This window comes from Crocodylus porosus, unplaced genomic scaffold (assembly GCF_001723895.1).
Source record: "Crocodylus porosus isolate Cpor-Errol unplaced genomic scaffold, CroPor_comp1, whole genome shotgun sequence".
Classification (NCBI taxonomy): Eukaryota; Metazoa; Chordata; order Crocodylia; family Crocodylidae; genus Crocodylus; species Crocodylus porosus.
Genome location: NW_017728928.1, coordinates 16740834 through 16767625, shown reverse-complemented (window position 1 = coordinate 16767625; position 26792 = coordinate 16740834). Strand labels below are relative to the sequence as shown.

At 42.6% G+C, this 26792-nt stretch overlaps 1 protein-coding gene across 10 annotated transcripts in view; it reads left to right on the top strand.

Annotated features, from left to right (window-relative positions):
* Positions 1–26792, top strand: part of B3GNTL1 (UDP-GlcNAc:betaGal beta-1,3-N-acetylglucosaminyltransferase-like 1) — a 316252-nt gene that overhangs the window by 39033 nt on the left and 250427 nt on the right. For 9 of the 10 annotated variants that reach the window (XM_019542723.1, XM_019542721.1, XM_019542717.1 and 6 more), the window contains exon 5: positions 12055–12120. The exons of the other annotated variant lie outside the window; for it this stretch is intronic. In XM_019542723.1, coding sequence (XP_019398268.1) covers positions 12055–12120 — 66 coding nt within the window. The remainder of the gene's footprint in view (positions 1–12054; positions 12121–26792) is intronic. 10 annotated transcript variants of the gene reach the window in all.

The window sequence follows — 26792 nt, the reverse complement described above, 5'->3', positions numbered from 1 at the left end:
TAGCCTCACCCGGTCCTCCGAATCTACCTGCCCTTGAAGGTGATCTTGTTCCCTGCATCATCGCAGCCGGTAAGTTTGGTAAGGCTGCCCCACTTGCCTCGGGCTGCTCAGCTCAGCCGCAGAGCTCCTGCTCCTGCGGCAGCCAGAAGGGAACTGTGAGGCAGTCTCCGGCCTAAGCTGTTTATAAAGGCCGGGCCCTGTCCCCTTCTGGCCACGTGACCCAGCTGGTCACCCTGGCAACCAGCACCTGAGCTGCCTGGGTGATTGGCAGCTCTGCCAATCACCCTCACAGTCACGGGGCACCTGCGTGACTCCATGACAGATGTCCCTGCCTGGCTGCTAGCAGCAAACTGCTGTGTATATATAGCTAGTTTTAAAATGGCCACTGGAATCGGGCAGCTGCTGGCTGCCTGACTTAGCCCTTAAAGTGGCAGGCACTACAAGTGCACTGCCACAGCATTAAAAGGGTAACATTTTATAGTAACGATAGCATTTAATATAATATTTAAAAACCTATATGGGCAGCAGCCTACTCACAGTGATATCCAAGTTATCTAAAGGACATTTTTTCTGTAGTATGCTTTACTAACAAAAGATTGTACATGGTAAAAGCTGAAGTTGAATGGGCAAGTTAGTTTCCTTCTGTACTCTTCAAATACTGTCAAAAGAGGTGAGCTAACAAGACAACAGGAATACTGGTTTTGAGTGTGGTTCATGGCTGTAAATTGTGTTGTTCATCCATTCACCTGTCTGCTCCATTTTTTTTTTTTGAACAAGCACGGGGCTTATGTAGAGGAAATTGCCATCTCTGTTTCATGGTATAAGAATTCATTTCTGTATCTGTTTCCCATTCAAGTGAACAAAGCAGGGTGGCAGAAGTCAGTCACTGTGTAACATGTATATACAAGCATGCGATAGCAAAAAAGATCTTTTACTGTGTGGTTTGTTTAGTAAGGGTCACTTAGCAGAAAAGTTCAGATTTTGATCTTCATTATAGAGGTTATAGACTTTTTTGGGAGGGGAGGGAAGGAGAAGACTAAGGAGTATTTTGAAGTTTTTACTGTTTAAATAGTGCCCTTTTTATGCTAGCTAATATAGGAACATTCTTTAATAAAATGCTTGATCTCTGGAGACATAAGACAAAATTTGCCACTTTGTTCCTCCTGCCAGTAGGAAGAATGGCACCTGAATAACAGCCTTTTGCAGTGAGAAACAACTAATTTCCTGTTCTGCCACTTGTTAAACTATGCAATATTGTAATGTTCCTGTTGGGATTTAAAGAGATGAGTTAGAACTGATTATTCTTTTTATGCAAAGCATGTATTCATTTTTTAAATATCAAAACTGAATGAATACACCTAGTCAGACAGACGTGGAAATTTGCATGTTAACTCTCTTGCCACTTTGTACTTGGAGTAGACAAAATATTACCTTCGTATAGTCGAAGTTTAGTTTTTGGCATATATCATTTTGGTACTATGAAGTTATTTTCAAAAGCATGTAGCATTGGACTAATTTCTATTTAAGTCAAGGCTTCACAGCATTAGACAGTTGCAGATAAAGAAACAGTTGGACAGTGGCAGTGCACCCCCTGACCAGCCGCACTCGCCACTTAGGCAATGGGTGGGGGGAGGGGGACAGGCAGGAGCACCAGTGCTCTGCCTGCAAGCGCTGGCTGAAGCGGTCGCAGACACTCCCAGAAGTGGTCAGCGTGATCCCAACCCCCACGGTCAGCGGGATTGGTTGCAGCAGGGACATGTGCCCCCCCCGGACTAAGGCGGCACAAGTCGCCCATGCAGTTAGATTTTCAAAAGCACACAGTAGTGGTCTGACTGCTGTTGAAGTCAGGTGGAGTTTTACTGTGGACTTCAATTCAAGTAAAGCTAGGTAAACATTACATGCTTTTGAAAATGTAACGTTCTATCTGCTTGTCCATTATTGTGACTTCACTGTATAATGATTCCACAAGCAATTGTAGAGAATATAATTGGGATACAGGTATGTTGCAGACACACCATGTACAACTGGGGAATTAAGTGTCTTGCAGAAAAACCCTATATGTGAGTTAGGAGAGGCTATATGCTTGAATAATTTAGTTTTTACCCGCATTTGTTGGAATATGATTAGAGTATGTTGTGGTATGGCATTTGCAACCTGCATGGAAATTAATTAGTGGTATAATTGGTGATTGAGACTTCAGTGGAAAATGAAGGCTGTAGATACTCTGGAGAGTAGCGCTAAGATTCAGAGTGACTTAGACAAATTGGAGGATTGGGCCAAAATAAATATTATGAGGTTCAGCAAGGACCAGTGCAAAGTCCTGCACTTAGGGTAGAACAATCCCATGCACTGGTACAGGCTGGGGGCTGATGGACTAGGCAGCAGCTCTGCAGAAAAGGACCTGGGGGTTACAGTGGACAATAAGCTGATCATGAGTCAGCAGTGTGCCCTTGTTGCCAAGAAGGCCAACGGCATACTGGGCTGCGTTGGTAGGTGTGTTGCCAGCAGGTCAAGGGAAGCGTTTACTCCCCTCTATTCAGCACTTTTGAAGCCACATCAGGAGAACTGTGTTCAGTTTTGGGCCTCCCACTACAGAAAAGATGTTGACAAATTAGAGAGAGTCCAGCAGAGGGCAACAAAAATAATGAGGGGACTGGGGAACATGATTTATGAGGAGAGGTTAAGGGATCTGGGCTTATTTAGTCTAGCAAAGAGAAGACTGATGGGGGTTTTAATAGCAGCCCTCAACTACCTGAAGGGGGGTTCAAAAGAGGCTGGAGCTAGACAGCTATCCGTGGTGGCAGATGACAAAACAAGGAGTAATTGTCTCAAGTTGCAGCAAGGGAACTTTAGGTTAGATATTAGGAATAATTTTCTCACTAGGAGGGTAGTAAAACACTGGAACAGGTTACCCAGAGAGGTGGTGGAAGCTCCATCCTTGGAGGTTTTTAAGACCAGGCTAGACAAAACTTTGGCTGGGATGATCCGGTTGGGGATGGTCTTGCTTTGAACAGGGGTTGGACTAGATGACCTCCTGAGGTCCCTTCCAACCCTAACTATCTATGATTCTGTGATATGATTGAGTGTGACATTTGCCCCAAAAATCTGGTCTGGCTCTTTCTTGATATGTGTGTTGTTATCTTTGCATGTTGACACTGCTTTTGAGCCATGCTTGAGAGTACTGTTGTGTAGTAAGCCCTGCCCCCTTGCTTTTTCACTCATCTGCATTAACACATGAAAATGAGGCTGTTCTTAGGTTCTTTGTCTTGAACATGTTTATTAGCAAACCTAAAATTGCAGATAATTACTATTCTACTTCCTGCATTGTATTTTTCCTCACTGCTAACATGAGATAGACAATATTTCATGCAAATAGCAACTATAAACTGAAGTGACCAAGTAGTAATAAAATTAGTTTCAAGTGTAGTATAATCAGAGTTATTTATTGCTTCCCCATGCTGAAGATCAGCATTCTTGGTACTGTTTTGTTTTTAATTTGAACATAGATTAGTTAAATATATTTCTACCCGTGCAATGTAGGAGTCACAAGTCAAAATATATATAGCTCTGAAAGGCAAAATATATACTTTGAAATGTCTTACTTTTTGGTTGGGGTTTATCTGTTATCACCCATTTTCAGCTAACAACAAGTTTAATAATTAATATTTTTAAAAGGATCTTCTAAGTCCTTTGTTAAAGTAATATTTTATATTGAAACCTAGCTCTATTCTTAACATAAAGAAATAAAGTAGAGGTTATTTAATAGATTAAATCAACTGTCACCAAACAGTGGTCCCTATTCTGTCCCCAGGTAGCTCTGTTTCTGGCTTAAGCCTTTGTATAGCATTCCCCCACCTCTCCTCCCATTTACTATTCTTTAGGAAGGACAGTTGACTGTCATTTTACTGGAATGTTTGCTGTGTCTGTACATGAACTGAGTAAGACCCAAGCTATATTGGTAACCATGGACTTCATGATAAACACAGTTGCCATGTTTTTGAGGTAATTTTGATCTATAGGGCTGTACTCTTCCCTGTCCCGTATCATTCAGTACTTAAGATTGACGAAAAAGAGGGTTTTCACCCAAATACTTGAAAATCAGTCATGTTTCTCAAGTTTTATTACGAAACGTTGCTGAAAGACTAAACACAAAGGAGTGCTTGTGATGATATATCTCTTACATCTTTGGCAAACTTATGTGCATGTGATAAGAACCAGCCTTTGTTATTATTTCATTGGCTTATCTTTAACCTTGAAACACATTAATTACTTGGACCTACTTCCAGGAACTTTTCCATTCTTGTTTTGATTTTTGATAAAGTGTGGCGTCACCCTCATATCAAGGTTATTCTACTCCTTGAGCTCTGCTTAAGTTACTGCTACTGGCATTAGTATAGCTCAAACTTGTAACGAGAAAGCGGGGGGAAAGGACATTTGTAGTTGAATATTCGTTACTTGCCCATAATAGACATTTCTGAAGAATGACCTTATTGTGAGAAACTTTGAGTACGGCAATTTCTAGAACATAAAACAGGAATATTTTTCAGAACATAAGCTCCTCTGTTGAGTTGCACCTGGTTCAGTTTCTGAAACCTCACATAAGTACTCATGATTCAGGCTGATAAGAGATGTTGTTAATTCCAACCTGGATATAAGAAAGGTTTAAACGTCTCCACTAGGAAAAGGGGCTGGAAGAGAAGATAATGTAGAGGGAAATCCTAAGCTAAGGTTGGAGAATAAGCTTGGCTTGAAGTTTGATTTTGGTGATATTTTTAAATATCATTAAAGCCAAACTTCAGAAAGAAGGTACATTTGGATTATGTAAGGGGTGTTTTGACTCTCTTCAGAGTAATTTAACAACTTCATCAGTTTTACAAGACTACCTGCTTTGTTTTAAATAAGCAAGGGGTCTTTATGCTGGTGTTTAAAAAAGAATGAATTCAAAACCAAACTGTTCTGTGGATTTTAAGTATGTTTTAATGGTTGATACATTCTGCTTTAAAAGGTTTACAGTGAGTAATATTTTTTATAGCATGAAGCTAAAGAACATAACAGATGTTTGACATTTTTACAGACTGTTGAAGCGGTTTTTCCCCCCTTTATTTTCTTTAAAAATATGTTGTTTTGTTTATAAAAGATGCTGTATAGACAGGCCTGGAGACTGACTTATCTTTTTCTTAGAAACAAAACAAGTAAAGAGCAGATAGGCTTTCAGTAGCTTTCCCAAACCAATTCAAAGTGCTGCTCTTGACCTATAAGCCCCTAAATGTCCCAGCCCTGCAGATCTAAGGGACTGCCTTCTTCCTTATGCCCCATCACAATCCCTCAGATCAGCCAAGAGCAACCTCCTGCATATACTGTCAATATGCTAAGTCTGTTTGGGTAGAACATGGGGGAGGTCATTTTCAGTAGTCGTTTCTTAGCTCTAGAACTCCCTCCCTCTTGAGGTCTGCCCTAATCTGAGCTTGAACATCTTCTGGAAGCATTGTAAGAATTTACTATTTGGGCAGGTGTTTAGCAAACAGAGGTAGGCTGGGATATTGCTTAAGACTGTTTTGTTTTGTGTTGATGCTCTTGTTTCTTTTTTAAGTGATTTTGTTCTCTTGTTCATTCTTTTGTTTCCAGGTTATTTTGTCTTATTGTAAGCCACCGTGAACCTTTGTGAGGAAGGGCAACATGTAAATCGTATCAAATAAGGAAAGAAAGAGCTCTTCCCCATACTGGCAGGGAGAAGGCAGAGTAGAAGTCTCAATTGTGACTTGGAGTGATCACCTCTTAGGGTGAGGTTAGTTCATTCTCCAGTCTCATGCAGTCCTTGGCCACTTTGCTGATCCTCCTAATGAGGTTTTTGAGTATGAAGGTGAAAAGGCAATCATCAGATCATAACTTTTGGTCACTGTCAGTTTGAGTAAGATTCAACATAGTAACTTCAAGTGAAAAGCTGTATATCACATGATCAGTTTCCTGCTTGGCTTTGTTTCTTTACTTTTCTTTAAGTACTGCAAGCTGAGCAATCTTGTGTAACCTCTTTGGAGTTTTTGGATTCTTTTTTACAAGAACATTGCTTCAGTGTTCCAGTGGAATATCCTTTGTCTGATTTCACTGTGGGCAGTTTGTATTTCTGTCACTGATGTGTAAGATGCATTGTACTTGTAATTCCTATTCATGCGCACAAGTTACCTGTGATCTTAGCCCATAAATCAATGGGAGAATAGACCCTTATGCCTCTAACAGTAAGAAAATAAAAGTCCTCTTCTTGGTATTTTATTGGTAACAATTTTTAGCTCGCTTGTTGACGGACATGAATGCTGAAAATGTTGTCGAATTGGATGTTTATAGTGGCTTTTGTTTATACATAGACTGGTAGATGCATGAAATACATAAAAAAATAGGCAGCTGTGAATCATGGATTTCTGTTGGTGTTTTTAATTCATGAAACTAAAGTTCAAGAGGCTTAAACTTAAAGTTTAAGAGGCGTCAGAACCTCACATTAGAATTTTAGCTCTATTTTTGATGATGTTTGAGTAACTTGCAATGATACTTTAGCCTCTTTCCCTTCTTGCCTTTGCCATGGAGTGACAAGAGAATCTTACTGGCGAGCTCTTGTAAGCCATGGACATTTGATTTTTCTGTTTTGTGCAAGCATTCCTGACTGTTTGACACTGTTATGTCTATATATCTATGTGACTGTTATAGCTACAATAATTTATATAAATATTTATAGTATACCTGCCTAATAAGCAGACCCTGAGAGTTGAAAAGAAATCTTGTTTAGGAAAGCTTGTTACAAAAAGAATTCTACCTTGGATTTACTAAATAGCCATAAGAATTTGAGAAAATTGATTTGAAAAAAATAAAAACCTTCTGTTGCAAAATAATCCTCATGACTAAAGGTTTTCCCAAACTATCAAGATCCTAGACCTCTAGTTTTGCAAAAATACAGTCATTTTGCACCTATATTCTGGTCAGCTTGAGAAAACCCATGGCATCCTTTCACATCTGTCTGTATAGATTATTTATTCTAGGATCACGTCTTTCATGGGGCATCACATGGTACACATCAGAAAGCATGACTCTTGATTCTTTCAGCCTGCCCTGCAGAGCACTCCTGGCCTGGCAAGTAGAGTATGAGTTCTGTAAATTTTGTGGGAACCAAGCTGGTACAGCTTTGGCAGTCTGCAGTTCCATACTAGCCACAGCTTTAGAACTACTATGTTTACCTGAATCCAAGACTACTGCAAATTGAAGACAACCGTCCCAGTGATTAGATTCTATCCATGGAAAATTATTAATTTTTTTAATAAATAAATTTATTATAATTTCCTATGGATAGACTCTAATTAGTGGAAGGTTATCTTTAATTCATCCCCCACACTGCTATGGGAAGAAGCAGCAGTGGAGGGGTGAGAGGCCAGACCCCTGCCCATTATTCCCTTGCCCCTGCTCTGACCTGTGCCTGTCTGTCCCCCTGCCACATGCTGTTCTGCCACCTGCCCTGCCATGCCTGTACCTGCCTCTTGTGCCCTGCTCCCCTTTTCAGCTCTACCTCCCTGTCTCCCTTGCCTGCCCCCCTCACTTCCTCCCTGTCCACTCTCCATTACCCTGCCCCTCTTTACCTTCTGCTACAGCTCTGCTCTGGCTCAAGGTATTCAGCAGCAACTCCCAGCCAGACTTGGTCAGGACAGAAGGGACCAGAGCCAGAGTATAAGGTCAGGGGAGAGAGGGCGACTGGGTTGAGGGTAGCAGGGGATGAGGAGAGGGTAGGCTCAGGCATGGGGGTGGTACCTGCAGCCTAAATCCTTCCCGCCCCTTATGGTCCTCCCTGCACTCCCTCCCCCCAGCAGCGAGCCCCCTCCCCTGCCAAATGGATTATTCTGGCCTGGAGCAGGTAGCAGCTTTGGTCCTGAGCCCAGAGACAAAGCCAGAGCTGAGTCACTGTCTGCCCCACGTCGTTACCTGAATCTGAGATGAGGCGTTTCCCCCCCATGCTGACTGTGGGATGGGTAGACACCTTGTCTTGAATTTGAGCAAATATTTGCCCCAGATATTTCTTGATTACACAGCTGGATTTAAGCTTGAAATCTCACTTACTTAAGAAAATCTTATAGTTAACGTGGAATTTCAAATAATGTCTTAAAAACAAAAGAAAGGCCAGGGCCTTAACTGTCCCATTAGTTTTCATCAGCCAGTGCTTGTTTCCCAAGGTGAGGTTATCCTTTGGCAGGACCTCTGAGATAAATTTATAGTTGATAAAAAACTTATCAACCTTTTCAGCGATATTTACTTGATTTGTAGTTTATCTGTTAGGGTTCAGAAACTTTATTTTATGTGTCTTTATGTTATACAGATTTGTTGGTAATGACTTTATTTTGCTGTCTTCTTACTAGATAACCCTTAATTACAAAGCTCCCAACTGCTCAGCTGTCTACTTAAAAATAATGCAAAGATAAAATATCCAATGACCAAAAATCTTTGGGCCATAGATATACTGGACAAATATTATGTAGATTATTTTTGGCTTGACAAAATAGCAAACATTCAAACATGAGAGCTGAGCAGTCTCAATACATGTCCAGGTCACTACATGCTCAGTTTCAGCAAATCACTCATTTGGTCCAACCTCAATATCAGTGATGCTACCAGAATCAACTATAAAATGGTCAGTTCATAAATATCTGGAAGACAAGAAGATGATCAGTAGTAGCCAGCAAGGATGTGTTAAGAACAAATCATGTCAAACCATCTTGATTTGTATTTTTGACAGGGTGAACAGTTTGGTGAATAAGATGAATACTGTGAACATGGTGTACCTGGACTATAATGAAGCTTTCATGCAGTCCTAATTGTCATTTTCATAAGTAAACTAGAAGGATGTGGGCTAGAAAGACTTATTGTTAGGTGGATACATAGTTTGTTGAATAACTGCAAACAAAGAAGAACTATAAATGGTTCAATATCAGGCTGGCAAGAAGTCTTAAGTGGAGTTTTACAGGGTCTTTTATGGATTCAGTGCCACTTAACATTTTTATTACTGACTTGGATGTGGGTATAGAAAATATATTGATCAGATTTTCAGATGACACAAAATTGGGAGGCCGAGTTTAAAATTCAAGAGTGTCTTGATACATTGGGAAACCAGACTATAGACAGCAAAATTAAAATAAACAATGATAAATAAAAGGTGCTTCAAACAGATTCATAGATTCATAGATGCTAGGGTCAGAAGGGACCTCAACAGATCATCGAGTCCAACCCCCGGCTGTGCAGGAAAGAGTGCTGCTCTTTCTATGGTGGATTGTAAATCAATGCGAGTCAGTGTAATGCTGCTACTGCTGCTGCTACTGCTGCTGCAAAAAAAAAGAAAGAAAGACAGAGAAAGAAAGCTAGTGTACTTTTGCATCGTATGCAACCCCAACCACATGCCTATCCAGCCTTTTCTTAAAGACCCCCAAGGTAGGGGAGAGCACCACCTTCTTTGGAGACCCATTCCAAATTTTGGCCACCCTTACCATGAAGAAGTTTTTCCTGATATCTAGCCTAAATCTTCTCTCTGTCAATTTGTGACCATTGTTCCTTGTTACCCCAAGAGGTGCCCTGGTGAACAGAGCATCTCCGATCCCTTGCTGCGCCCCCCCCTAATGAATTTGTAGGTGGCCACAAGATCACCTCTCAGCCTTTTCATGCAGAGGCTGGTGAGGTCCAGGTCCCTCAGTCTCTCCTCATAGGACCTGTCCTGTAAGCTCTTAACCATACAAGTGGCCCTCCTTTGGACCCTCTTGAGTCTATCAACATCCTTCTTGAAGTGTGCACCCAAAACTGGACGCAGTACTCCAACTGTGGTCTGGCCAGTGCCGCATAGTGGGGAAGTATTATCTCCTTGGATCTATTTGTCATGCATCTGCTGATGCATGATAAAGTGTGGTTAGCTTTGCTGATGATTTTGTCACACTGACAACTCATGTTCAACTTGGAGTCCACTATGAGATTCTTTTCCGCTTCTGTGCTGCTGAGAGGGTCACTTCCCAGCCAGTAGGTGTGCTGGATATTTTTGCACCCTAGGTGCAGCACTCTGCACTTGTCCTTGGTGTACTGCATCCTATTGTGTATTGCCCACTTTTCTAACCTGCCCAGGTCTACCTGCAATCATTCCCTACGCTCTGGAGAGTGTACTTCACCCCATAATTTTGTATCATGTGCAAACTTAGACAGACTACACTTCACACCCACATCCAAGTCACTGATGAAGATACTGAAGAGTACAGGTCCAAGGACTGAACCCTGTGGGACCCCACTACTCTCATCCTTCCAGGTCAATACTGACCTGTTTACTGCCACTTTCTGAGTGCGACTGCTAAGCCAATTTGCCAACCACCAGACCATGTAAACATCTGTGTCACAGCCTCTCAATTTATTTATAAGAATAAAAATAATTTAAGACTCAGCCTGAGCACAGGTGCAGGGAAGTAGCAGCCAGCCATGGGCAGAGGAGTCACTACTTTGCAGAGATGAGGGACCCAGAATATAGAAGGTGGGTGACATGGGGCCCTCACCCAGGACTGGGCTCTGCTTGAGAGAGCTTGGCCTGCAGGCACTTGGTATCAGATGTGATACAAAGTGTAACAGGGGGTTTTCCTGGGGCCAGTCTGCCATTGGCTACCCACCTGTTCTGGGCCAACCGCCTGCCTCCTTGCCTGCCATGCCTTGTTGTTTCTTAATTGGTTGTAATATGGTGGGAGGCCAGGTTATTGAGAAATATATGAGAAGAAATAAATGGGCAAGTACAGAGTGAGGAATGACTGGCCTGGCAGTAGCATTACTGCGAAGGATCTTGTAGTTATGGTGGATTGTAAATCAGTGCGAGTCAGTGTAATGCTGCTACTGCTGCTGCTACTGCTGCAAAAAAAAAAAAGAAAGAAAGGCAGAGAAAGAAAGCTAGTGTACTTTTGCATCATATGCAAGACACAAGAGGTGATAATACCATTCTGCTCTGTGCTGTTAGTCTTCAGCTAAAGTACCCTGTCCTGTTTCAACACCATATCATTAAAACGATGTAAAGAAACTGGAAAGGGACCAGGCAAGTGACAAAGATGATAAAAGGATTGGAAAGCAAGTCATATGAGGTTAAGGCTGAAGGAACTAGGTATGTTTAGTTTGCAAAAAAAAAGAGATTAAAGGCCAATGTGATAGCTGTTTTCAAATATTTGAAAGTTTGTCATTAACCAAATGGAGAAACATTTTTCTCCCTTGCCATTGAAGACAGACCATGAAGCAATGACTTTAATTCCTGAAAAACAGGTTTAGATTGAATCTGAGGGAAAAATGTGTAAGAACAGAGGTCCAGATTGCCTAGGGAAATTATGGAAGCACCTTCATTGAGGGTTCTCAAAAAGTTGCTAGGTAAACTTCTGTATGGGATGGTTTTGGAACAGCAAATCCTGCATTTGTACAGGGTGTTGACTAGATGACCCTGGAAGTCCCTTCCAAACCCATGATTCTACGATCATTTGTATATGTTTAGAATCATGTATACAGAAGAGCCTAAGATTTGTGCACATAATTCACTTGTATTTGGCATGAAAGTACCATAAGAATTTGTTTGTTGCTATCCCACACATACAATTGTTGTGCTGTCCTGAATATGATACAGTATCAAATGATATTGCCCTGTTTCCTCCTTTTGAGAAGGCACAGAAATCCTGCATAGAAATTTATTCAGAGAACTGGATTCTTATATAATTTCCCTGTCTCGTGAGAATAGAGTAGTGTACAGAATAGAAGAACATAATTAGAAAACGCAGGTTTAATTTTTACATCTACAAGTTTTCCTCAGGTTCCTTTTTAAATACTGTGTTTTTGGTATCATAACCTATGTGAAAAGGAGCTAAATAATGGTCAAAGCAATTTTAATAATTGTTGTACCTGTATTTATAAAAATGCCTTGACTGTAGGGCAGTAAAATGATAGCTAACCAAACATGACATCCTGATATGTGTTTGAGTACTGTACTGTGTGTGACCCATTTAATGTAAAATAATAGTGTGCTGTTTATTGCAGGATGATGTTATGATGCCACAGAGAGTTAGATTGCAGTACGAGGCTGCCATTCAGCATCCAAACAGTGTGAGTACTTTCTTTTTCTCGCGTGTCTATTTTTCCTTTAAAGAGTGCCAGATACATTTCTTCAACAGAGTATAAAAAATTTCACAGTTGGACTGGTAGTGGCTAAGCATTACCTAACATACACTTTCCCTTTAGCTAAACACTAGTGCATAATAGTAGCTTTTATATCATTTTCCCTTATGATTATTTGTTGTGTGGCAAACCAAAGCCTGTTTTTTGTCAGTAAAATACTACTTCAAAATAGGTATGAAGATGCTATCAAACTAGCATTAGGTTGAAATACGTCACTTAAACTGGAACACATTTTTATGTTATACATTAAGCATTGGAAAACTTACAAAGAACTTTTTGCAGCTTGATTTAAGCAAATGTGATTAATGTTTACAGTTTCTCAAACAATAGGAATGTCAAGGGTTTGTTGTAAAAAGGTTGTGGTTAAATGGACATTTTTCTCATAACTGGCTTCAAAAACGTGGTCTTCAAAAGAAGTTTTCAGTAGAAAAAGGATTCTTTATTTCTACAGTACAAATGTGTTTATTCAGGAAAAATTTAAATTTTACATACTGTGTGGTGGTTGGAGAAAGAGACTATTAAGTGTTGGTTAAAACCAACAGTACCCTTTGAAGGGAGTTGTTATATATGTTCCATTGACTTTCTGAAGATGGTAAACATTATGAATATTTTGGTGGTATGAAATGTCAGTTTGGTTTGTTCTGTGTTGGACCAGAAGAACTTCTTATTTCTTTAAAAATCAGTTTCATTCCTTTACAAATATTCAGTAAATATAGACTCCTTGATGAAATTAACCTCCCAAGAGAAAATGTCAAAGCTTTCAAAGGAGAGTTTAAGGGATTTCTGTAAAGCAAAGGTCAGCTGATTTTTATCTGTCAAAAAGGTATTTACTATTGTAGGTCTGTGGACAATATAGACATTCTTAAAATTATCTTTCTTTGGGAGTTAAGCACCTTTGAACTTTCCCACCCAAGACACTTAATTTAGAATAGAGTATTGTCTGCTAAACAACCTGTTTTGTAGCAGTAGGATGTACACCTGCTATTCTCCATACCTGCATGTCAGCTTTCTAATGAAATATGATATTCCTTACTGTATAATTTATGGAATTGCAGTGTTAGTAGTTGTTGAGCAGTAGTTTATACAGCTCATACTGTGAACATACTTGAATACTGAAACAGAGAAAGTAGTAACTGGATTTTTTCCAGCCTGATATATAGAATTGGATATAAGTTTACATTAAGATGCCAAAAACTGAAAAGATAAAATAGAACCTATGAATTTGTTCTAGAGAAACACTTCTGACAATAGTCATGCTCCCCTCTTGAATTGGACATCTGTCTGTATATTGATCTTCTTTGTTAGTATGATTGTTGTTATTTCAAAATGACTGTTTCAGGCTGGGCATAAGGAAGAATTTCTTTACTGTCCAAGACCCCAAGGTCTGGAACAGCCTGCCATCGGAGGTGGTTCAAGCACCTACATTGAACACCTTCAAGAGTAAATTTGATGCGTATCTTGCTGGGATCCCATGACCCCATCTGACTTCATGTCCTTTGGGCACGGGGCTGGACTCGATGATCTTCCAAGGTCCCTTCCAGCTATAATGTCTATGAAATCTATGAAGATCACAAAACAAATTTAAACTTTTGTTTTGCATATCATGTTTTCTGCATTTCCCTTTTCTACTTTGAGACTTTAATGTCATTATTCAACATGAATTACTCTTTAAGGGCAGTCACACCAATCATCATTGGCACTGGTGGAAGTCTTTGGGGGAAGTACAACAGAACTGAAGAGTGAATGGACAGGGAATATTCATGACTTCTCACCCCTGTTTCTTCCATACTTCATCTGGTTGCTTTGAGAGGCTACTGTCCAGCAAGCAAACCATATGTACACACAAGTGCTCTCTTTCTCTCTCTCTCTCTCAGCCTGTTGAAAGTAGTAAAATGGGCTTCTCCATTGAACCAGGGCTGTTAGTGTGCACCCTTGTCACAGCTGCAACTTGTTTTGTACTTGATGTTACTTTTCACTTGCTTATTTTGTTATCATTTGCATTTCCTCAGCAAGAATTGCTAAGTACTTTTCAATTCTAAAAAAGAATTTTGGCTTATGAAGTAGCTTGGATTTAGATCAAAAGTTGTAATGCCTAAGGCCATGCTTACACAGTATTTTTTCATTATGTGAATGTGGGTGAAATCCAGTTTGGTTGGTTATATGCGTCCTTGATGGTTGATGTAACCTTAAAGGAGCTAAGTGGATTGGGTGGTAGAGTAATGCATTAGTTCATTTACCTCAGGGAGTTCTGTATACAATATTGTTCAAGCAACAAATGAACTGAGCAGAGTTGTCTGAGCTTAATTCTTTTAGGCATGGATCCATACCGCAGCATTACCACATATCATTTGGCAAAGCATCTTTATGCAACAGAAATCCACAAATGGCTGATCTTAAAAGTGAATTATTCTTTTTTCTTTAGTGTGGGCAGATTTCAGTATATATAGTTCTTACAAACAGATGGTATATTTTGTAGCAGATAAATATAAGATTTCTTTGTGCAAGATTTTACTGTATGCAATTCTGCTTGTCTGGGCTAGTTGCATAATAACAATACGTATCATGAAGAAAAAGAACAAAGTTTTTTTGCACAACCTTACACGTGTCTTTACCTATTGTTTAGTCAGCATTTTGTGTCTAATATGAATAATTCCTGGCTAACCTACACTTACCTCTCTGCTACCAGGGAAAGTTTTTGCTTTCATTTTCTGTGGTAGAAATACACCAGTATTGATGATATTGGCCATGTAAGCCTTCACCTCATTAATTTGAACCAGCATTTTGAGAGTGCAAATGAGGACTTGTAAAGAGCTGTGGAAAGAAGAATGAAATAAACTAACTGGACAACTCCAGTAAATATCAGAGTAGATTCAGTGGTACGCAGAGTAGGTATTAATTTACTGTATTCACTTAAATCCAAGACACGATTATTTTCTGCAATCAACATGGGGGGGAGGGCAAGCCTCATCTTGGATTTGAGTACTGGCTGGGGCAGGCAGTTGCTATGGACCCACCTCCAGGCCTAGGGCAAAACTGAGCCAGAGTCACTGTCTGCCCAGGCCAGGGTGCCTTGTGTAGCAGGAGATGGGGTATGTGCTGCAGGGGAGCACAGGGGAGACTGTGTGGTGAGGAGTGAGAGTGGTTCCCAGGAGAGACTGCATAGTGCATAGTCACCTTAAATTCAAAGTAGTCTTGGGTTCAGGTAAATATGGCAGGTACCATTTCAAGGACCAGCATCCTATCTAGTTGTTTTTTTATAGCCTTCATTGCTATAGGATTTGATCTCTTCACATTACCTAAAAAATAATAGTTTTCTCACTCTCTTTCAACTTTTCCTGATTCGAATGAGTGGTGAAAGATAGTTAGCCTTCTTAGACTGAAGTCAGGCAGAAGCCAGGATTGGGGGACACCTTATAAACTAACTTGTTTAGAAAGACTTGGCCTTTCTTAGGCTACAGTCTTCTTCATCAGATACCACCTCAAGTCAGCCAGCCTTGACAGTTTACACCCCAGGGTACTCAAGGAGCTGGCTAGCATCATAGCTCACCCCCTGTCACGGATCTTTGAGAACTCCTGGCGCTCAGGTGAAGTGCCCGAAGATTGGAAGAAGGCCAATATGGTGCCTATCTTCAAGAAAGTGGGGAAAGTGGATCCGGCAATCTACAGGCCCATCAGCCTGACTTCTGTTCTGGGGCAGGTCTTAGAAAAGATGATCAAAGAAGCCATTCTTAACAGACTGGCCGATGGCAACATCCTGAGGGATAGCCAGCATGGGTTTGTTGTGGGTAGGTCCTGCTTTACCAATCTGATTTCCTTTTACAGCCAGGTGACCTATCACCTGGACAAGGGAGAAGAGAATGGTGTCATATATGTTGACTTTAAAAAAGCCTTCGATCTGGTATCCCATGATCACCTCTTAGTAAAACTGGCTAACTGCGGCCCTAGCCTCACCACGATTTGGTGGCTTGGGAACTGGCTCCGTGGTAGGACCCAGAGGGTGATGGTTGATGGAAATGAATTACCGTGGTGCCCTGTGACCAGTGGGGTCCCTCAAGGCTCTGTCCTTGGGCCTACACTGTTCAACATCTTCGTTAATGATGTGGACGTTGCTTTCAGAAGCCGACTGGTTAAGTGCGCCAATGACACCAAACTTGGGGTAAAATGTCCACACCTGAGGACAAGAGGGTGATCCAGGCTGACCTTGACAGGCTCAGGAAATGGGCGGATGAGAACCTGATGGTGTTTAACACCAAAAAATGCAAAGTTCTCCACCTTGGGAAGAAAAAGCTGCAGCATTCTTATAGGCTTGGCAGTGCTATGCTGGCTAGCACTACGGGCGAAAGGGACTTGGGGGTCATGATTGACCACAAGATGAACGTGAGCCTTCAATGTGATACTACAGCTAGTAAAGTGAGCAAAATACTGGCTTGCATCCATAGATGCTTCTCAAGCAAATCCCAGAATGTCATTCTCCCATTGTACTTGGCCGTGGTGAGGCCGCAGCTGGAGTACTATGTTCAGTTTTGGGCTCCACAATTCAAAAAGGATGTGGAGAAGTTTGAGAGAGTGCAGAGAAGAGCCACGCTCATGATCAAGGGTCAGGAAAACAGACCTTATGATGAGAGGTTGAGAGCCATGGGACTCTTCAGCCTGGAAAAGCACAGGCTCAGGGTTGATCTGGTGGCCACCTATAAGTTTATCAGGGGTGCTCACCAGGACCTGGGGGAACATCTGTTCACCAGAGCGCCCCAAGGGATGACAAGGTCAAATGGTCACAAACTCCTCCATGACCATTTCAGGCTGGACATAAGGAAGAACTTCTTTACTGTCCGAGCCCCCAAGGTTTGGAATAGACTGCCACCAGATGTGGTTCAAGCACCTACCTTGAACACCTTCAAGAGACAATTGGATGTTTATCTTGCTGGGATCCTGGACTTGGTGATCTTCCAAGGTCCCTTCCAGCCCTAATGTCTATGAAATCTATGAATGGGCTTGTAGAGCAGTGATTGTCAGCCAGGGTGCTGCAGCATCTGGGGTGCCTTGAGATTCTTTCAGGTATCTCATGTAATTTTAGCACTGCATATAAATATAATTCACAAAATAAACCCTGAGATTTCAAAGAGGAATTCTTAGTATCAGAAACATTCTGCCCCGTTGCAGTCTGAGTTTTTTTGCAATAGGAGAATAGCTCTATTATTTTCCTGTAGTCAAAAAACAAGTGAAAACTAAGAGCTGGCAGTTTCCAAGGAGTGCCTTAAGTCTAATTAGAGGTGTCTTGAGTCTAAAAAGGTTGAGAACCACTGTTGTAGAGAGTAGGGTACTAAATAGAAAGGAATACATTCATTTAAATACCAAGGACAGGGAAGGGGGAAGAAAAAGAAAAGGAAGGGACACTACTGAGAGAAGCAAAGGTAGGGTAAAGCACTCCCAAGGCATACACTAGAACAGTCAACCCATTAAGTGACGTAGGGGTTATACAGGCTAGTCTAGATAATAGGAGATAAGAATCCAGAGTCTCTGTTAAGCCCACACTTAACACAGTCCAGTCTGCAGATGATTTCTTGTTTAGCAATTTTGACTTCAAGTCAGTTTTTAAAGTTTTTTTGTTTAAAAAAAATAGCTACACTGAGGTCATCAATGGAATGTCTAGGCAGGTTAAACTTCTGCTACAGACTTTTGTGTCCGTCTGAAACTGATGTCAGATCAGTGTCCATTCATTCTTTCATAGGGCTTGCCTCGCTTGGCCAGTGTAGACATCAGAAGGGCACTCTAAGTAGGTGATGACATATGACTGTCAACAAGGTGTGATGTATCTGTACCTCTTTCCAGAAGCTGCTGCCTGCTTCCTGCCATGCCTTGATGGTAACAAAATGAAGGGAAGTTGAATGGTGAAGCAAAAGAAAACGGTGTTCTCTCGGCAAAGGGGATAGGTCTTCTTCACAGGGCTCTGCCTCCCATAGACCCTGCCCTTACCTATATGGTCTTTCAGCTATATACCAGTTACTTGATGGGTGACTCAACCGGTCATTCAGCCTTACCTCAAGGTCTTTGCACATCACAAGTTCTTTGGGACACAATCACTCCTTACTTATGTCCCTTTGTTTTCTATTTAGCCCCTCTATCAAATCCAGTAATAGAGCTTTCTACAGAGCTGCATATTAGGGGTGTGCGAAACAGTCCTTATTCGATTTGGTTTTAGATTCCACCTGAATCGGGGGACAGTGATTCGATTTGTTGATTCAGATCACTGTCCTGATTCAATGTCACTGAATCCGAAGATTCGATGATGATTTGGAGCGCCTCGAGGTACCAGGTGCAGCTCATGAACGCTGCAATGGTGGGACAGATGGAGCATGTCCCACAGGATTGCAGGGGGAGGGCCCCCATGTGCTCAGCGATGAGGTCGGAAGTGGACCAGAAGTACTTCCACTTCAGGGTCCACTGCCAAGTGTGCCGGGGACCCCTCCCCACCGTGCCCCTCTGGTTCCATAATCACCCACGGGGGGACCCCAGGTGCCCCCCCAGACCCACGAGGCACCAGTTGTTGAGAGCTGGGGGGTGGGGAGGTCTTCTGCTCCACTTCTGGGTCTGCTCCCTGAGTGCACTCAGGACACCCCCCCCCCCCCCCGGTGCTCCTGTGGGACACTCTATCCAACCCAGCATCTCAATGTTTATGAGCTGCCCAGTACCTTGATATATGTAGAAAAAACATTTAAATTGTGTCTATGTCTGAATCATCGAATATTTCTGAATCTCTCCAAATCAATTCGGAGAGTTCCAATTCAATTTGGAGAGATTAAAGGGTCTCCTGATTCAGATTCGGAGATTTGGCCACTGAATTGAGCCAAATCTCTGCTGAATCAAATCAGCAACTGAAGCTTTGTGCAGCCCTACTGCTTATTACAAGAGTCCTGTATCAATCACTTAGCCTCTGGGCTTCCTCAATTCAGGGATCCTTTCTTTATCAACTCAGTACCCCTAATGAGACTTCTGAATTTTTGTATATGCTGCCCTCAACTATATCACATCCATAACTTCCCAGGTAGTATCCATCTGCCTGGCACCACCATCACCAGCCTGCCAGCTCAATAGTTGGGTTTCCCAGAGAGACCTTCATATCCACTCCCCACATGCAGAGACTTACCCCTGTGTCCCGAGTCTGAGACTGATAGATTGCATGTTTGGCTCTTTTCCACAGGCTACCCTTCATTTGCTCACTTCAATCCTGGAGTTTACCCTGGGCTTAGACCCATGTACGTATGGCTCCTGGTTGCTCTGTATGCCTGCACACAGACAGGCACTGCTCTCGTTCTGGAAACAGTGCACTCACTCCCCTCTCTGGGGATAACAGACTTTGTTCCTCTGCTATTTGATCCTGCTGGGCCACTAGGGAGCCAATCACATCTGGCTCCTTGGCCACATCAGAGCCCGCAGCTGGAGCTCGCCAGAAGCCAGGACTTGCTGGCACTTCTGGGTTTACTCCTGGGCATGCTGGCTGACAGTGGTGGAGCCCTAGCATGACCTCAAGTTGGGCCGAGCAGCTATCTGGCTGCACCCGGGAGATTTTGACAGTGATGGTGGGGTTCCAGTTGGGAGGCAGCTTCCTGTTACAATGACAGTGGTAGAAGAGCAGCTTAATGAAGCCTGAATGTTATAATCTGTGTTGTCTGGTCCAGTGATGGGAAGGAATCTCTGGAGAAATTTCATCAGTACTTTAACAACCACTATCAAACTAACATGAGAATGCTTTACTCAGAACATTCATTTCTTGGACACCACTGTGAAACTTTGCAATGGTCACATCATCACCACATTGTATTAGAAACTAACCAACTGCTACAGCTACCTGCAGGCTACCACCTTTCATCTTAAACACACCACTAGTTCCATCATTTACAGTGCAAATCACTCCATTACAACTGGGGATGTGTATTTTGGGGATCTTAAGCAAGGATTCCTACAGTTAAAATACAATCTAAAAACTGTAACCACTCAAATCAGCAGCCTCATATCCTGCCTGGATCTGCCACAATAACAACAGAATCTCTCTCATTGTTACCAACCCCTCCCCACCCCCGCTTGAACACTTAGGACACATTGTTAATGAACTCCAACTCCCCTGAAAGATGATGACCATCTCAAGACAGCTTTTGGGGATAAGTCTTTCCTGATTTACAGGCATCCCCTCCAACCTCAAATAACATCTCCCCAGCAACAGACTACCTAACAACTAATTTCACTAAGATGGCAGGCTTTGCAGCAGCCCCAGATGCGAACTGTACCCCCTGATCAATACAGACCACATCATTGGACCAAACAACATGGATTATAATATCTGGGTTACTTCACCTGGTCCTCTACTAGCATCATATATGCCATCACATGCTTAGTAGGAGTACACCAATAGAGAATTTTTGGGCCCATACTGACGGCCGATTTTTAAGGAACCATATCAACTGATACTGATCTGATTCCAGTATGCAGCCGGGCATCTTGGAGGCCAGTGTTGTGGTGGAACGTCTGGTGTGGGGGAAGGAAAGGGGTGTGGGAGGGGCAGATTGAGGCCCCTGTGGTGAGGAAAGGGTGGAGCAGATGGAAGTTCTGCTCAGCTGGGTCAAGGTGTGGGACAGAGCTGCGAGTGGCTCATCTGGGGGTCACAGGGAGGGGGAGGTGGCTCCTGCTGCTGCATGCACCCTGGAAGGGCATGGGGGCATGTGTCCCTGGATCTGTGCATGGGGTGCCGGGGCCGGGGCAGTGCTGGGCTCTTCCGGGGGGGGCTGGGCCAGGGCTATACTCAGGGCAGCGATGGCACTGGGAGGGAGCTATGGGGGGGGGGTGTCTGCAGCCACCCCAAAATTTGCTGTAGCTCTCCCAACCCCCCTCCCAGCATTGCCGCTACCCACCCCAAGCACAGCTCAGCCCAGCGCCCCCGCCAGGAAATGCTTTGCATGCATGGGGTGTTTATCAGCCACATTAGGCAAAAAAAGCCAATTTCTGATACTATCAATTTTCCCTATATCAATGCTGATCCGATATGGGACCAATGTATCAGTGCACCTCTAGTGCTTACAATGCCACTCTGTTCTCTACATTGGACAGATGGGGCAGTCCTTCACTACTTAATTTATCCCTTGGACTCACTTCAACTCATTTTTGCCTCTCTCAGTAGTATCCTCTCCTTGCCTCCCCCATCTCTGTCCTTTGTATTTAAATTACTCTATTCTTTTCCATTTCTTGCTGTCTGCAAGTCCATTCATAGCGTCAGATGAGGTAGCCTGTGATTCTGTCTCCTGCTGACATGAACCTATTCCTTATGGTTGACAGTATCATGCTTCCAATTAAACTCACTTTTTACAGGAAGTCATTGTTGTAGAAGCAGAGAAATATTTTCTTATATCTAGGATCAGTATGTCACCTTAAACTGATTTCTCTGTATAGTGGGGATGCAGTGTAGAGAGCACTGTGGTGGGATGGGATGGTTTAGATTACCTATATTTTGGAATAGGTGAACTTCTGTGTTTTGAACAAGCTGGAACTATCTTTAGGTATGTGTTTCTCTTTCTTGACACAGAACAGTATTCTTCATCTTTTTCTCTCCTTTGGCTGCATTTTATAACAGAAAAAGTTTCGCTGCTTCCCTTCTGTTGATTATTCTTCACCCTGCTTTCATCAGCCATATATTAGAGGGAAGGAGGTTTCAGTTCTTCAGTTGAGAACCTATTATATTGTGAGTTCCAGTAATAGCTCCATCTAGATGTTACAGATATGTTAATCACTGTGACAGGGTCTACATTCAGTAATCACAATTTTTTGGGTGGCCACAGATGGTAGTCACTATTTTGTTGCTATAGCTATTTGGCTGTCCAAGTGCTAAGCAGAGTCTAGGAGGTAGCCCAGTATTATAGAGGACATCTTTAACTCCTTTCATTATGATGAAGAAAAGTTCACCAAAGTGTCCGAGCAAAATCTTAAGGAGTGCTGGCAACACATGAGTTAAGTCCCCAGACATGCACAGATAACATCAGCTAATGGAAAATTCCACAGTGTGCCCAGTGTGTGCCCCCTGGGTGACCTGTAGGGATGTCAATCATCCATGACCTATTTTCAAGCCCTGCACATGCCTAGTAACAACACAGAGGCCTAACTCACACATGCTCAGTCACACAAAACAATGATGTCACCATTCAGAAGATTCTAGCGGTCAAGCACCCTGATTGACTGGGGGTAGCTTTAAAAGGTTCCTGACCCCCACCTTTGGGTGTGGGCGGTGTGGGTTGTGTGAGCGTTAGGAGTGTTATTGGTGTGTGTCGAAGAGGGAGAGAGAGAGAGCTGCTCGATCTGAAGGCAGAGGCTGCCTAGGCAGGGACTGCTAGTAGGAGAGAGATTGGGACCTAGTTCCCCAGCTCCCTTTCCAAAGTTGCACAGTGACTTACCTGTGTAATTACTTTAATTGATCTCCTGGTTACGGACTTGTTTGGCTTTGTCTCCGGTTCCAACTTTGATTACGTCTCTGCGATTTTTGATTACGACTCGGCTAATACCTACCCGGCTTTGAACTGACTTCAGTTTCCTTTATCGACTACGGCTTGGCCTACTCCACTGACCTGACGTCTTGGCTTACATCATCGTCCGGCTTTGACTTCGGCTTATCTCCTCGACCATTCTTCATCGTCCATCATCATTGGACTGGCGTCACGCGTTACCTCGAGTTACAGTTTTGTTATCGTTTGTTTGTTTCCCGCTTATGAGCTGTTGACCAGCCCTGGGACTAACAATGGGCAGCCGCACCTATCACTGGACTAGTTCCAGTGGTAGAAAGCAAGGGCTCGTTGTGAACCTCATGGGCCAACAGACCCCTCTGTTGCCAGTAATCGTTCGTACTGTAACCGAAGATCCTCGTACCTATGCTCCACAAAAGCGTAAATGAAATAAACCCACCTTGTTTGTACCCACTACGTGTCTGCATCTCTAAACTCCACACTACAAATCCCTCCTGTTCGTTCCGATGGCCACCCCGGCTCACTGTGACCTTGGGGCCCTGTTCCCTGACACAAAGTACTTGCCTCTTTCTTTTGGTATCACTTCGGTCTTTTCCATAATCAGCTTCAGCCAATGTATGGCAAAAGCCATGTAGGGCGGTATTTTCATGTGATGTAAAACTGCATATTTTATCCCTGTCTTGCAGGATTTCAGCTAATATTCCACAGTAGCTCTCCTGTTGACTTTATGTAGAAGAAGAGATTGTTGGACCCCTCATCTGGGAGAATCTGGGTATAGAAGAACAGTAGAGAATTTACTGTCAAGTACAGCAGAAACTTTCTCAGTGAAACATTTTGTTTAGTAGTTATACCTCAGGGCATCAGATTTAAATTGCTTTTACTGGCTCCTGTTGATATCTCTGTTAATTGAAATGCAAACAGGAGATTAGTCAGGGAGTATAGGTGGTATAAGGGAGTATAGGATGAAAAATTAAAATAGAAAATGAGAGAGCTGGGTTACCTGATATGTTGACAGCCAGCAGTATAAGTTTTAGGAGAGTGGCAGCCTGTAACTTGAATTTGTAATGACTGCATTCACATGCCAACAAAGCTTGCTTGTCCTGCCATAGATTTGAAAGGCTTTTGTGTGCTGTATCTTCTTATTATATTTGTACTACAGTAGTCCTATAAATACAGGTTGCCACTTGAAACTCTTTTGTCTGCTGTTTAGACTACACACAAACACTACCATATCTTGGGAACTGAGGCAGCTATTATGTAGTTTGTTAATTACATTACCCTTGGCATGGATTTGCTTGAAGTCTTCTGAAGCAGGTAGTCTTGTTTCAGCATGGCTAAACATTGCAAAATGTATATAACTTGTTGCTGCCATAGTGTGGAGGGGGCACTACCATGAATAGAACCTTACCAGAGGGAGGAGAGCCCAGAGAGGCATGGAGCCAGCGGAACGCTGCTGGAGACCAGAAACATAGTAGGAGTGGGGTGGCAGGGGGAAAAACACACTGTGCTGAAGATCAAAGAAAAAAAGCTGCAGTGCGCAGGGTGAGAACCAGGGCTGGCACTGGCACCAGCATGGACCTGCTTTATGGCAGTGTGCCAACACAGATTTGCTGGCCGGATCCCTGGAGGGGGAAAAAAAAAACCCCACTGGACCAAGATCTGGGAGGACCAGAAGTGAGTTGTCTGGAAGGCCCAGAGTGGCCTGGAGCTGTGTGCAGCCCCACCAAGGGCATATGGTGGGAGCCCCAAGAGGGGGCATGCCAGGATGATAGAAGCCCAACAGAACCTAGGTGCTACCTGGGACAGAGCACTGGATCCTGGATACACCCAGCCAGGAATGGGACAGCGACAAACCTGAAGAGAGAGAGAGAGTGAGAAGGAACCTGGGACTGCAGTGGACCAGAACCAGGGAGAGAAAGGAGCATATCTTTCTCGCCCTGGACGGTAACCCAGGGCAGGTAAAATTACAAGCCAGTTAATGTACGGCCCAAACCTGGATAGTACACCGTCTGAACTTTTCAAACCTAAAAAGACAAACAGAAAACCTTTACCATGATGAGCAGACTCTGTCTTAGTCACGGCTCAGAATTAACATCAGTGGTTGGCTTAAGGCAGAGGCAGAACCCTGAAATGGGAAGCCGGACAGGAAGATTGAAGGAGGGCACCAGGGGAGGCAGGACTTAAAATCATCCTCCCAATAATAAACGTATACCAACAAAAGGTGGCATGTGAGAACCCCTAGGGACCATCTGGGACATCTGACCGGACGACAAGCTGTCCACCATGAAGGAGACGGCAGTGTCCGAAAAACCAGTTAGGACAAAAACTTGCTAGCGAGCGGCACAGATGGTTACACATAGCTATGTCCTATTCTTAAAATAGCCTGCTGTTTATTAATAGTAATACACTGAAGCAAAAGAAATTGACTCTATGAATTTCCATTTTTCCATGCACACTTCTTTTTACTGGAAAGCGTATGAAATGATTGTTTATTAAATGTTCCAGGATTTTACGGTATGTATAAGATGCAAGTGAAACATTTTAGTAAGTTTCGAAGGCTGCCTGTAGACATTCAAGGAGGTTCAGACTTGTTCAAGCTTTAGTTAAAGTGCCCCTGCTGCCATTTTGAAGAATGGGATCACTGATACACAAGATGCTGCAGGTGCTTTAATTAATTAGAGTGGCTCTGAGAGCCACTGTAAAGCACCCACCCCCACCCCCACCCCCACAGCATGTGTACAAATGCCCTTAGGTTTCAGGTCATTGAGCATCTGGATCAGTATCTTTTGATCTCAGTGTAGAGAGGAGCACTTATACCTGTATTTTAAGTCAGGTGACTCAGAAGCTCAGACCATTTGTTACTTACTGGCCGTAGCACATCCTCTGGGCATGGGCTCTGATTAGGAGTCATGGGGATTGGATTGACCTCCACAAACGTCTTGCTATTCCTTAGCTCAGTGTGGAGACAGCAGCCTCCATTAGACTTGATTTCTTGTTCTTACTGCTTCTCTATCTTTCTCTCTCTTTTTTTCTCTACCTTGAATAAGTTGGATACCATTTTTATGTAACCTAAATGAATGAATACAGTATTTTGAGTAAGTTTACAGAAACTGAAATTCTTAAAACATGGGTAGAATAAACCAGACTCTATGAAGCATTGCTGAACTGTCATTAAGCATATTTACGGACTATTGTAACATTACCCAACTCTTTGGAATGATAGAACAGTTCTTGCCCCCACCTTTTTTCCATGCTACAGAATATTTGTCTGTGGCTAAACTTCCCCCTTTTGTAATACTGCTTTTTTATTGAAGTCCAACTGTTACAAGTCTTCACTGGCACTTACAATTACATCATCTTCTAGACAGTGCATACTTGTCAGCAGGTTTCCCTTTTACAAACACGGTAATTTTAGAAACACTCTGTTCATGGGCTAGACCTAAGATAATCTTCATTTCTCTTTGAGTGAATTTATATCAATTGCCCTTTTGTTTCCCATTCACAGCATGTTTGAGGCAGACCTGAACATGTTGTCTAGACATGTTCTGGCAGGTAGTGATGTAAAGATACATGCTAACTGTTAAGAATTATTCAGATAATAGCTATTAAATAGAAATTAAATAGGAAAACGCAAGAGGGAGGAGGACAGTTGTATGCTTAATCTGGGTGAGCAAAAATGATGCCCTAGTAAATGGATTAAGTAGATCTGAGAAGACACAAGGTTCTTTTCAAGAGTGGAGGACATCAAAAAGGTAGAAGAGTTGCAAGATTCGATTCCCTTTTGCAAGAGGAGAAGGGTAGTGAAGTAGTGATATATAGGTATTGCTATTGCTTTGTGTGGTTAGGATGAAGAAAAGAAAACTAGAGGAGCTTGTGGTTTTGGGGGGGTCCTGTTCCTCCCCTTTCCTCCTACCCTCCTGAAGGACTAAGGAGCAAAATATGGGAAAAAAGAAGCTGAAAAAGCCTGAATTTTCCTGTGTGTCCATGTGTGGTGGCAATCCCAGATTAACTCTATAAAGCATCATTGTCTTCTAGTATTCATTTACTTTGGGAGAGGAAAAATAACCCCAATTTCTTTGGCGTAGTTGTAAAAAGGGCCCA